The sequence below is a fragment of the Prosopis cineraria genome, unplaced genomic scaffold, assembly GCF_029017545.1.
Source record: "Prosopis cineraria cultivar Desert tree isolate PC_DT_omini unplaced genomic scaffold, ASM2901754v1 PC8, whole genome shotgun sequence".
NCBI classification, from domain to species: Eukaryota; Viridiplantae; Streptophyta; class Magnoliopsida; order Fabales; family Fabaceae; genus Prosopis; species Prosopis cineraria.
Window position 1 is genome coordinate 5,712,575 of NW_026555339.1, and position 12,193 is coordinate 5,724,767.

Consider the following 12,193-nt stretch of genomic DNA (forward strand, 5'->3'; position numbering starts at 1 on the left):
TGAGTGCATGAACCCACATATAATCTCATTCAAATTAGGAAGTTTGGAAGTTAATATTGGGGGTGGGAAAATATTTTTATATTCAGCGTTTAATGCCTCCAAGTCCAAAAGCTTGAGGATGAAGATGAACCAAGCAAAATTGACGCATTGGGTTCAACGCTGACTGTGTGAGACGATGACCGCTGTGGCTGACTCAAATCCATAACTTCGTTTGGCTGCATGAAGCCATGCACCTCCACTTTTCACTCTCTTCACTGCTCCATCTCTCTCTTCCCTAAATACACATGAGCGTTTCGTTTCCTCCATTCACTCTTTCTCGTCTTCTCCGTTTCTCCTCCTCCCAAGCTTTCTCTTCCGGGTTCGGAATTTGCGGTCATGGCAGATTTCGATGCTCGCCTAATGTGCTTTTGATTCTCTCTCTCTCTCTCTCTCTCTCTCTCTCTCTCTCTTTCTCTTTCCCGTCGTTTTTATTGTTCATGATCTAGATCACTCAAGAATCGCTGATTGATTTTCGCTTCTCTGATGAGTTACTTCTTGTGGAACTTTGAAGGTTGGATCGTTACCTTTATGACTATTTCATGAAGAAAAACTTGCCAGAACTTGCCGAGACTTTCAAGAACGAGGCTAATCTTGAAATTGATCCGAATGTTCCGCTAGGTAAATGTATCAATAGTGGTTTGGTTCTTCTACGTCTTGTTGTTTTATCCTGCTTGTTGATTGCAGAAAATGATCCTCATGCTAATCATTTCACAGAGTCGCTACACTCTAATGATTGAAGTACATGTAATTATTGTGATAAGCATGTTATTGATTGGAAGGTTGCCAAGGTTGTAACGTACAATTAATTCCCTTTCCCTTGAATTTAATTTCTTGCGATTGAGACTCAGGTGAATTGGTGGTGAGGGTTTGGGTAGAGGGTTACTGTTCGATTCTTCTCCCGTGCAAAATAAAGATTTTATTTGGTCGACAGAGAAAATTAAAAGATGAATTACACTTTAGCCAAATCTTTTCCGGTGATATATGGCTGTAAAAACTGGACAGGAATAGTGGGAGGCTGTGAGCTGAACAAACGTAAGCCCAATAAATTTATAGGAGTCAATACATTTGCACCCTGGGTTAGACATGGCTTCCACGTTTCTTCAAAATTTTTAAGGTAGATACAATATATCATATCATCTATATCATTGTACCTTTCAATTAAATAAAATTTTGTGTTACTATTTTAATAAATTTATTTTTATAATAAAATTTCTATATTATTTTTTATTTTTATATTATTGTTATTATTAAAATCAATTTATAGTGTCATGTTTTTATTAGATGAACTAAGATTTCGTACTAAGAATTTTTCTATTATATAAGACCTATTTAATCCATTAATTTCTTTAAAATAGAAGCTTTATGGGAATTGATGAAGCCTCTAGATTATCTCGAGCATGGAGGGAAAATCTTGAGCACCGATCCATCACGAGAAACTTAATAAAGCACAAGCAGACGGTATCAACAGAATTAACCTGCACGTAGTCCAACATTAGTGCGCGGGTTGTAAGTTTTTACTTCAGGCAAAGGTCTCTCTAAGTTGATGCAGGATATGTATGGATATGTCACGCCCAAGATGGAGAAGTTGGGCCGACAATGCAGAGTATGTGTGGATATGTTACGGCCTTCGCAGAAGCGTGTCTTATGGAGAAGTTACGCCCCATATGGAATGTAATAAATTCTTTCAATCAATTTCTTTGGGTTTTAGGTCCTTTCATGCATTCTTTTATCCAGAAAAATACTAGCGCTACCTTGGCCTTCGCTTGGTGTGTATTTGGAAACCTGCTGCCCTTGGTCAAAACTCAAAACGTAGATTTGACCTGAGAGTAGCTTTGCCTTGATAGTTGAACGGGTTTCCAAAAATAGCGCTAGTCAACTTGTTCCTCCCATAAAGCACTTGCTAGGCACCATGCACTTCACTGAAGTTGTCTTACCTCAGCCTTCTAGAGGCTAAGGCTGCTGAAGTGCCTTGGTACCCTTAGCTTCCCTAGTTTAATAGAGGTTAGAGAATATTATAAGAGATTTTCGATGGTTGACTGCCAAATTGCTATTAACAATAAGATTCATCATTTTGATGGGAGATCTGTGGTGGAAGGTTGCCTGAGTTTTAGGAAGCTCAGCATCTGAAGTCATTGCCTTAGTTGGAACTGGTCCGAAAATTCACTAGACAGTACTGGCATCAAATGAAAAATTGGGGTTGGAGCCAAGTACTCTAGACATCGGAGATTGGACATTGAACAGCTCTAGCATGCTAGCTTTAAAAATCTTTCTAAATTTCTTTTGCTTTACAGTACTCTAACAATATATGTGTGCCACTTGCTCTTTTCTCTGGAGAGTGCTCCTTCAGGACTCTTCTATAGAGTACTAAATAGCGTTAACACCAATGTATGATTCCACATTCATCATCATTATTTAGAGTATTACACATTTATGCATTATTTCTCCACTTCCATGTTCTTGAATTATGTTCAGAACTATAAATCTTCAGGTGAATTATAATTTTTGACAACGAAATATGGTCATTTCTTGCAGCAATAGATGTACCGGAAGGATTTTTGCTTGAGTGGTGGAAAGTGAATTGTGATTTTGCCTCACTTAGAGAATGGCTGAACCAACGAGTGAGTAATCGTGAGAAATCTCCTTCTAGATGGCTTGGTTTGGAGCAGTTCAAGTTGACTTTTTACAAGTGCAATTATGTCTATAAATATGACTGTTCCTTGGTTTAGTTACAGGAAAAACCAAGCATGGAAGCCACACAAGAACATAATGATTCTCAATCAGGAAAATTTTTCATGCATTCAGAAATAAACAAGCAGTTGCTGATTGATTATGCTTCTGGTACATTTCTTTGAGCAACTCATTAACTATATCAAGGCATTTCATTTTTTTTGTAATAAATCAGTGATTTCATTTCTACCAAAGAAAAGGCTTTAAACTGTATAGACATACTGCAATAAGAAAGAAAATCAAAGGCAACCTTCTAGGAAGGGTTCTCCTAATTCCTGGAATTTCAAATTTGATGGAGTAAATATGCAGTTTTACCCCATCGTGGATATGTTACCTAATCACTGGAGTCTTGGTACTTTGCACACCTTCATTCACCTTTCATGCATTGGTTAATTTACTCAAATTTGGATTATTTTATCTCAAGTTTACTGGGATGCTTTGCTATGCACAGTTAAAGGGTCGGATGTTACGCTAGTGTGAGTGTATATTTTTGAGAACTCCTTGCATTTGCTAATACAATGTGCTAACAAGAATCATGTCAATGATGATGGTCAACTGGTCATATATATTCAAGAGTCAAATTGAGGCATTGCCTTCTACTTTATATTCTTCTGCTTTAATTTTAATTGGTTACAATCCTGCAGCAATGAGCACTGGGAGGAAGTCACCAGCCTTGCATGTAATATTTCATGTTCCTTGGGCTATAATATTAACTGCTTGGTTTGTGTAAGTTTAAACTTGTGTTTTTGTTTTTTATTTTAAATATTATATTACTTAATTTCGTGCAGGAAAGGGGTAAAGCGCTCCTGGCTTTCTCAACATCATCACATGAACAGGGACTACTGACACCCAATTTGGCAAAATATATTCCATCCAATCATCCAAATACAAGTGGTCATAAACCAGAACCTATATTCTATGCTACACTGGGAATAGCAAATACTGGGTCGATTGAGGTAATCATAAGATAAATGGTTCAGTCTGAAACTACACCTGGTGACATATATTATTTACTTGTTCATTGTTGAAATAAGTATGAGAATTTACAGGGATGTAACTGAATTACCTGTTCACTGTTAAAATAAATATGAGAATTTACAGGGATGTAACTGAATTACTTGTTCATTGTTAAAATAAATGTGAGAATTTACAGGGATGTAACTGAATTGATAATGAGACACACACACACACACACACAAAGGGAGGTAAAAAACTATCCAGTCTATAGTTGATTCTTGTCATTTTTTAACAGCAAACAGATCCCTGACTTGAGATCTTAGTAAGCACATCCTAATTGTTTGAAGAGAACACACAACTAACACGTTTTCTTTAGGAGATGTAATATGTGCTAAAACTGTCCACATTGGAATAAATATGCTGTGCAACTAAACCAGCCTTGTCCTCTCCATGTAGAACTTTAATCAAAGTGTCACGTTAGGATGTTTTTTACACAGGAAAAGCAGAATTTACATTTTTTAAAAAAAATTCATCTCTATAATTTTAAACTCTAATTTGATGTAACTCAATTCTTGTAATTTTGTCAGTTGAAATTCAATCTTTGAACTTTGATTCGATACAACTCAATCCTTAAAATTTAACTTGGCACAACTCAATCTCTAATTTAAATCATTTAAAAAGTTGGTACCTATATTTATATATATATATATATATATATATAATTATAAGGACTAAAGTTATCTGTTGGAGTTTAGGAACTAATATTTTAAATGGCCAAAACTATAAGAACTGTGTTACATTGAGTTAAAATTTAAAGATTGAGTTTCAACTAAGTAAAAACTATAAGGACCGAGTTTTACCAAATTAAAAGTTTAAAGACTGGGTTAAAACTATGAGAGCTAAATGATTAATTTTTCTTATTTTTTTCTTCAGTAATACATGGTTATATGCTCTGTTTGACTGGAAGATAGACATTTCCTAGCATGCATTACTTGTTACTAACAGTGTTTTTCATATAAAATTAGAAATGTTTGAGGTATAGGAATTCATGAAGCCCATGTAGATGTTTAGCGTACTCCTCTATCGTTAGCCTTATCCTCCTGTTATTTATCAGTTCTTCTAGTTTTGTTAATTGTTATTAGTGCGAGTAATTTTAGCCCTTAAACATGTTCAGGTGCTGCATTTCTTCTGCTATCCAATAGTCATGTCGTTATTTGGCTTTAGGTTTGTGAGCTGGATTTTGTCATGCTTGTCTCCTTTCAAATCAGTATCACGTGTGTGCGTGTGTTTATTCTACACTTATATAAACTCTGTCAATATTCTATTTTTTCTGTCTAACTATCTCTAAATGCAATACTTTAAAAAAAAAAAAAGGTAAATAAAGTTCTTATTCAATTTTATCTTTGCATCATATATTATGTGTGCTTTTGGTAATCCAAAGCAGCATAAATTTGAATAATTCATTGGCATTTGAAGAAGGAATCCCTTGTATGCAGAAAAGCGATGGTTCAACTTCTGAAGCGATAATGACTGATGGTGATACAAGTGGAACAAGTGACTGCACCAGCAACATTGGAAGACTTTCTACTGCTTCAGAAGTTCCAACAGGTATTTTTTTTTAAATGGCATTTATTAACAAAAGTATTTTGGTTGTGTGATAACTGATAAGTTAAATGCAGTTTTTATGTCATGGTTATATAGCATATAAAGTTCTAATCTGCAAGGGGCAACTTTTCTTACTAATTACTTAAGGAGGGTTTCCTATTTTATTTGGTTATCAATCAATATCTCGCCTTAATCTTACATGATTTTCGTGGTTGCTGTTTTCAAGAACTGATCACTTTTTCAAGTTAAATGGTTGGTATATTGTTTTCACAATACTTTACCTGTTGCTCTTATGATTGTGTCCTAATTACGGAAAATTATGCTTGCAGTCCGTCAGTTGGATTCCAATAACGAGAAATAGATCAATATCCTCAAGCATGGAATGACTTCGGTGTTTGCAGGAGTGAATTCGCTTGTGAATATTTATGATTATGGTCTAATTGTCTAATCAATATGCAAAGCCGACAAATTAAGCTTTATCTTATTGGTGTCCTATTAGTTCAGTTTCTTATATTATAGACCCTAGCCAACATATTTCTTTCAACACCAATATAGATTGGTGAAAGCCTTCAACAAGAAGTTAAGACTATCTTTTCATAATTTGATGTCTTTAACATGTAATTGCATTTTTATGACCTTAATCCATGTAATTGATTTCAATTAGTGAGATAAAGCTTCTTATTATTGTAGTCATAATGATCATAAACGCTCATGCTTTTTGTAATGGAATTGAAACTCATCAGTATGACAAAATGAACCTTTTGTAAAATTTGAAAGCATGCTTTTTCTTCCTAAATAAGTATACTATTTTCATTAATTTACATGACTGCCATTAAAATTATGTCATCCATGTCAATAATTTTTAACAATATAACCTCCTTTTTAAACAATAAAAACTAAATCAATAATTAAAAAAAATTAAACATGACAGACTGATCTTCATTGACCACTGAGACAAATTTAAATAATTAAAAATTACATTATCCCAAGAATTGAATTAATGACAATTAGATCTTTTGACAAAATATTATAAAAAAATATTACAAATATCAATTTAAATGGTTATAGACAAAAATTTCAATTATAGTTAAAAGTTACATTTAAAACTCAAATAACTTATTTTAATTAAAATTTTTGAATTTTCAATCGGTTAAATCAATAACTTCAAGTCATTTTTAAAAAATTTATCAAAAAATTAACTATCATTGATCCAATTTTTTGATAGGTAGTTGTCATTCTCCAAAAAAAAAAATTCATATTCTTTCTATGTTTTTCAACATCTATAACAATAATAGTAGTAAATAAATATTCTATTATTGTTTTTTTTAGGCCAAACTTAAAGTTAACTATTCAACATCCACTACTATTGATTCAATATTCTATTATTGTTTGATTTAATTGGAATAACCCTCTTAATTTTTTTATTTTTTATTTTTTGCCATTCATGTAGATTTAACTTTAAATTTTCATGTTTAAACGATCATAATTATTACAAGCTGCTTTAACATGAATGAGCTTGGAATCTTGGAATTGAATTCTTTTAAGTGAAATTCAAAAATTATGGTTTTCTTTAATTTTACCTTTTTTTTGCCATAACTTGAAAAAAGAAAAAAACTCTACAGCTGTGTTTTCGTTGACAATTGCCATGCTACGAGCCATGTTGTATGCTACATTATGGTTTTTGAGAATAGTGTTACACCCAATGGTGGGATTTGTGCTCACGCTTCTGTTGCTCTTGGATGCATGAAGAAGACGAAGGCTAAGTTAGGGATTGTTTAGTTTCTGTTCTCATTTTTTATTTTAAAAATTTGTTGTGTAATAACTTCTAAAAATTTTTTAAAACAAAATAAAATAAAAATCTGTTTAGTTATATCAATTAAAAAACAGTTTTAATTAGAATTAAAAAATAAACTGATAATAATGATTATAGGCCATTAATGGTAGTGATTAATAATAAAATTGGCCAAAGTAATTATAATTTTCAATAATCAAATGTAGTGTATTCTAAAACTAAAAAAAATGAAAACAACTTAAAATTATTTCTATTTTTTGTTTTTTTTAAATGGAAACAGTTTTAGAAACAAGCAAGTAAAAAACACTTATTCAATTTTAAATTTTTTTATTTTTAAAAATAAAAAACAGTTTGTAAAATTAAAAAACAAACAGGCCTTTAAACTCTGTTAACCTGCATGGCCGAATAGTTCCTATTGACCCCCCGAGTGCCCCTTGCAGTGAGGATGAGATAACGTCGTTCGTGGAAAGGGCGTTCTCTACTCGTACCCGAAGTACCAGCTGCGGTGGCATCTTTGCTTTGAAAGACTTACTGGAAATAATTTGGCTGCTTTTATGGTCCGGTTACAGGATGGGGATCAATGCTTTGAAAGGACAATTAGGGGCGTGTTTAATTGATTGGGATAGTTATCGTAAAACATTATCTAGGAGACTTCAACTGTGATGCGGACAAGATTATCTAGGTACCAATTTATGCATAAAACTAAGTTCATCCTCCAAGTTTGAGGATAAACTCAGAGAGATAGACTGTTTCAGTTTTAGTGAGGCTGTACTGTTGCAGTGCAGAGTATCTTTCTGGTGTTCAATTTTTATAATTGTTCGTTGCCGCTGTTGTCAAAACCTCATCTTATTTTTCAAGTTAAATGGTTGGTATGAATCTAAACAGATAGTTTTCACAGTACTTTTCTCGTTGCTCTTTATCCCTATTGCATTCCCAATAGGGCAAATTATTTTCACAATCAACCATTTTGAATCCCAACAAAGAGAAACAAATTCTTGTGTGTTTGAATTAAAAAATTTATAATTAAAATTACGATTCAATTGAAATTAGCAAATTAAAATTAAAAAAAATTTATAAATATAACATAATTTATATTTGGATATCTTTCTTTTCAGAAGTTAGTTGGATAAATTAAATTTTATTTAAATGATTTAATTTAAAAGCATAATAGTTAAAAAGAAGATAAGTTTATATATATATATATATTGCAACTAATTTAATATTTTTAAAAATATTAAACTTAAAATTATAAGTTTTAAAAAATAGATTAAAAATATAAAATAGAATGATAAATAAAAAATATTAATTTTTGAAAAGGTAGAATGAAATGATAACTTTACAAAATATTCAAATATAAAAAGTTATAAATTTATAAATTATAATTAAATATTATAAATTATAAAGTATAAAGTATTTTGAAATTAAAATAAATTGATAAATTATAATTTTATTAAAAAATTGTCCAAAGATTAAAAAAAAAAAGAACAAGAAGAAAAAATCAAACACCCCTTCTCTGTTAATATCTTCTAGACCCATCTTTTACATATGATACTATGGGATAAGATTATTATTATTATTATCGGTGGTCTCCATCATTGTTTGGAGGTTGTCCTCATCATCCACATCAAGTTCTTCCTTCATATCTCTAATTGCAAGGATGAACAGAGAGCAACAGAGTCTCAACAAAAAGAACAAAATTTACAAAGCAATCATGATGGACTCGACTTCCTCGAACGGCGACAACAACAAACACAATTAAGGTTAGTGGCAATGATGAGGAGGAGGAGGAAAAAATGAGTGTGCGAAGAGCGAAGAATCAGCACTGCAAGGAGAAGAGCAAATGATGGGAGTTTAGGTGGTGATAAATAGGAGAAAGAAGAATCTGAACATTCCACCTACCAGAATGCTCATTAAAAAAATCCTGGAGATAGCTTTGGCCAGAACGTTAGTTTTACTTCCAATGCTCGTTTAAAAAAAAATTATTCAAACATGATTTTAAATATTCCAATGAGCTTTCTTATCTTCAAATGAGGTTAGAATCCTCTCAAACCTCAATTACAGGGTTATCCAAACACACATTTCAACATCTTACTAGACCAAGATTTTCTCCCGACCCTCCCGTCCTAGACTCCCTCTTATCCTCACATGGTGGGGATAGGGGTCATTGCCCAGATCAGGAGGGGAGGAGGATCAGAAGTGATCCTAAGCCCCATCTTACTAGTTTCTTTTTAGTTCAATATTTCATTGTAAATGTTGGCACGGGCGTATAATATCATTTTTGTTTTCTCACTGTGAGTGAAATGGGTGAGGAAGGCTATGGATTTATCAAAAAAGAAATAATGTACATCTATAAACTTATCATAAGAATTTTCATACTTTAATCTTAAATTAATTTGTGGTATTAATTAAGGTACCGAAATGTCATGTTTTTAATAGTACAATGAAATTCATAAACCTAATACGAAGGATGCGAAGAATCATATCCAGACACAAATAACATGAGAACACCCCCATAAACTTAGCTTTATTAGACCCAGGATAAACATTTTCCTCTCTCCATTTGACCAGCAACAACATTGAAGAGAACGTGAAACTCCCACAACCTAACATGAACTTTCAAATGTCACTCCTGTTTGGCTTGTCTGAAAAGAATCCCACCTGAGACAGATTCAATCATGCAATTCCAGTCAGAGCTACTCTCCAAACAGTATATAGATGAAGCATAAACACTGTACATAGAAATTGTTACACAGGCCAAGTTATTGCGTCCATGTCAACATGTCAAGTTTTCAATACTACATTAGAAATGCCTAAGCGTAGCACGTTACCTCATTTGAAGCAGCAGGAACCCAGTCATTAGTTGCTGGATTGCACTTGCCAGAGGGATGGTGTGTGGTGTTGTTATCTGGCTCTATATGGAAGAAATTGTCACTTTTCTCCATTTCGATGAACCCTGTTCCAGTCTGCGAGAAAATCACAAATATTGGATTAAATTTAATGCAAGTCCATGTGTGATCACCATAAAGCAAAAATTGGTTTGATGACTTGCAACATTAAGCAAAACTAGACCCAAAAAACGAAAGAGAGTAAAACAATTTAATAAGTGTTGTTAATACAGAATGAATATCTGAACCAGATTGAAGAGAATATATACCGTATGATGTTGTTTGTCAACGCTGTTAAGATCATTGTAATACTCTGTTTCCACGAATTCCTCTGTCACTTGAATCCCATTACTAGCCAAATTCTGCATGAGTTCGTATTATTAGACAACCAAATGCATGTGAAACAGTAAAAGGATACACTTTGAAGATATCTAGGACTAGCTTCTCGTTGAAGTGTTTCTAACACAAAGGATAATTCATTTTTTTTTTCTGGGTCCAAGTTCAGATCCATATTTCAATAGCAACAGGAGAAATTTTACACATCATGCACGGTCTCGTCAAAAAGTGGACCTTGTATGAGAATAAACTTTAGATGCAAACTTCAAAAATCTATTATAAAAAAATTATATACTCATCAAACTTAAATTAAGATTCCACGAGAAAACTCATTTAGAATTTAGATCTGTGTTACTGAGAGTCCGAGAGCAAGACTTTCTACCACCGAGGTTAATACTAGATTTATATGTAGATCAGACTAAATAAAAAAACTACCACATGTTCATACTAAGCGTTTGTAGTCCAACGGTTAGGATAATTGCCTTCCAAGCAATAGACCCGGGTTCGACTCCCGGCAAACGCATGTCTTCTATAATTTTGTCCCCCTCTTAGAAGCAGGGAAGAGAAATTTGGGGAAGAAACCTGATAATAAGGAAGATTCTCGAGGCGTAGGAATTGAGGCAATTTATTTCTTTTTCTTTTATTTTTTTTATTGGGTCTCCTCCAAAAAAATTAAGAACCGAGAAAGGAAAAAGGAGAGGAGAAGTTTGAGGAAGAAACCTGAGGATGAGGAAGATTCTCGAGGCGTTGGAATTGAAGCATCTCAGGAATGGCACCGTCAGCATCGCCGGCGAGAGCATCGACGTATTGAGAAGAATAGTCGCTGCGCTGAGGCTTAGTGTGACGCTTGGGAGCGGCACCGTCGAAATACTGCCTGGTCTTTGTCTCGATCTGAGCCTCTTCCTCCATCGACACATGGACATCGCTCCTGTTCGGCCTCCGGCAGCACTCCATTCTCTCTTCTTCTTCTTCTTCTCTCTCTGTTACTTTTCCGCTCAGAATTGCTATGGACGATCACGTTAATGACGCCTCTTGTTTATAAAAGCGTGTGCCAGATATTTTTGGAGCCCACGCATTTACTATACCTTTTAAGAAATTAAATTTCAATTATTTACTTTTTTTTTAATTGACACATACGAGTAATAGATTCGGTTTATCAATCATCACTATATTGTAGATATAAAAATATTTTACCCATTAAATAATTGTGAGATTATAAGAATATTCATGAAAAAAATAAACTTATCATTTTATTAAAAAATTATATAATTATCATATTTTATTGATTAAAAGATGAAAAATTATATTATAAGCAATATTATAAAAAATGACCTATCTGGATTAATAATTTATAGTAACGATAAGTATTTTAAAAAATGTAAAAATGAGTTATCGTTGGTGTTTTAAAAGTTTAATTTGATCTTATTAATGTCATAAAGATATAGATAGATATGAAAATATATTTTTAAATTATAATATTTTAAAGATTATACCATAATTTTTTTCTTTTTGACATTTCCTTTCTTATTTTTGGACAGTTGGACACTACATCATCCCCTCTTAAATTATACTTTCTTTGTTTAAAAATATAAAATATTTTTTAAAAACTAAATATTAAAAAATATAAAATATTTTGAATCTTTTGGGATATAATCATTACATTTTTTTAAAAGTGCCCTATTAAATAAAGTGCTTTCTATTTTTTAAGGTGAAACACTTTATTAATAAAGATAAATATAGAAAGATATGGTTAGTTTAAAAATAAATAACTAATTTATTAGAGGGTGAAATTTGATTAAAAATACTTTATATTTTTAAATGAAAAGAGTAGCATTCAAAAGTTATGAATATT

The 12,193-nt window shown here is 32.5% G+C and overlaps 2 protein-coding genes and 1 non-coding gene across 5 annotated transcripts; 2 read left to right on the plus strand and 1 right to left on the minus strand.

The window, feature by feature from the left end:
- The first annotated feature begins 240 nt into the window (after positions 1 to 240).
- Positions 241 to 5,791, plus strand: LOC129317856 (uncharacterized). Of its 3 annotated transcripts, none has more exons than XM_054962258.1 (8): positions 241 to 401; positions 551 to 657; positions 2,572 to 2,657; positions 2,766 to 2,877; positions 3,411 to 3,445; positions 3,555 to 3,722; positions 5,220 to 5,331; positions 5,658 to 5,791. In XM_054962258.1, the coding sequence occupies exons 1-8, from the start codon at positions 376 to 378 to the stop codon at positions 5,687 to 5,689; spliced, it is 678 nt and encodes a 225-aa protein (XP_054818233.1). In that variant the 5' UTR covers positions 241 to 375; the 3' UTR covers positions 5,690 to 5,791. The 3 variants fall into 3 exon arrangements, with proteins under 3 accessions (XP_054818233.1, XP_054818234.1, XP_054818235.1); XM_054962259.1 differs by having other exon boundaries at positions 2,772 to 2,877; XM_054962260.1 differs by lacking the exons at positions 241 to 401; positions 551 to 657 and adding an exon at positions 1,575 to 1,710.
- A 3,705-nt stretch (positions 5,792 to 9,496) lies between these two features.
- On the minus strand, positions 9,497 to 11,354 carry LOC129318520 (uncharacterized). The gene is made up of 4 exons (XM_054963341.1): positions 11,062 to 11,354; positions 10,275 to 10,367; positions 9,949 to 10,083; positions 9,497 to 9,778 (listed from the first exon to the last, which is right to left on the minus strand). The coding sequence occupies exons 1-4, from the start codon at positions 11,293 to 11,295 to the stop codon at positions 9,737 to 9,739; spliced, it is 504 nt and encodes a 167-aa protein (XP_054819316.1). The 5' UTR covers positions 11,296 to 11,354; the 3' UTR covers positions 9,497 to 9,736.
- On the plus strand, positions 10,793 to 10,864 carry TRNAG-UCC (transfer RNA glycine (anticodon UCC)). The gene has a single exon. It is a non-coding gene; the product is annotated as a tRNA-Gly (tRNA).
- Positions 11,355 to 12,193: the final 839 nt, after the last annotated feature.

Excerpts from the sequence above, each read along its gene's own strand:
- LOC129317856 (XM_054962258.1), top strand. The coding sequence starts at position 376 with ATGGCAGATTTCGATGCTCGCCTAAT. Across the intron at positions 2,658-2,765 it reads GAGAATGGCTGAACCAACGA|TTACAGGAAAAACCAAGCAT; the intron begins GTGAGTAATCGT and ends TCCTTGGTTTAG. Across the intron at positions 2,878-3,410 it reads GCTGATTGATTATGCTTCTG|CAATGAGCACTGGGAGGAAG; the intron begins GTACATTTCTTT and ends ACAATCCTGCAG.
- LOC129318520 (XM_054963341.1), bottom strand. The coding sequence starts at position 11,295 with ATGGAGTGCTGCCGGAGGCCGAACAGGAGCGATGTCCATGTGTCGATG. Across the intron at positions 10,368-11,061 it reads AGAATCTTCCTCATCCTCAG|AATTTGGCTAGTAATGGGAT; the intron begins GTTTCTTCCTCA and ends GAACTCATGCAG. Across the intron at positions 10,084-10,274 it reads TTGACAAACAACATCATACG|ACTGGAACAGGGTTCATCGA; the intron begins GTATATATTCTC and ends ATTTTCTCGCAG.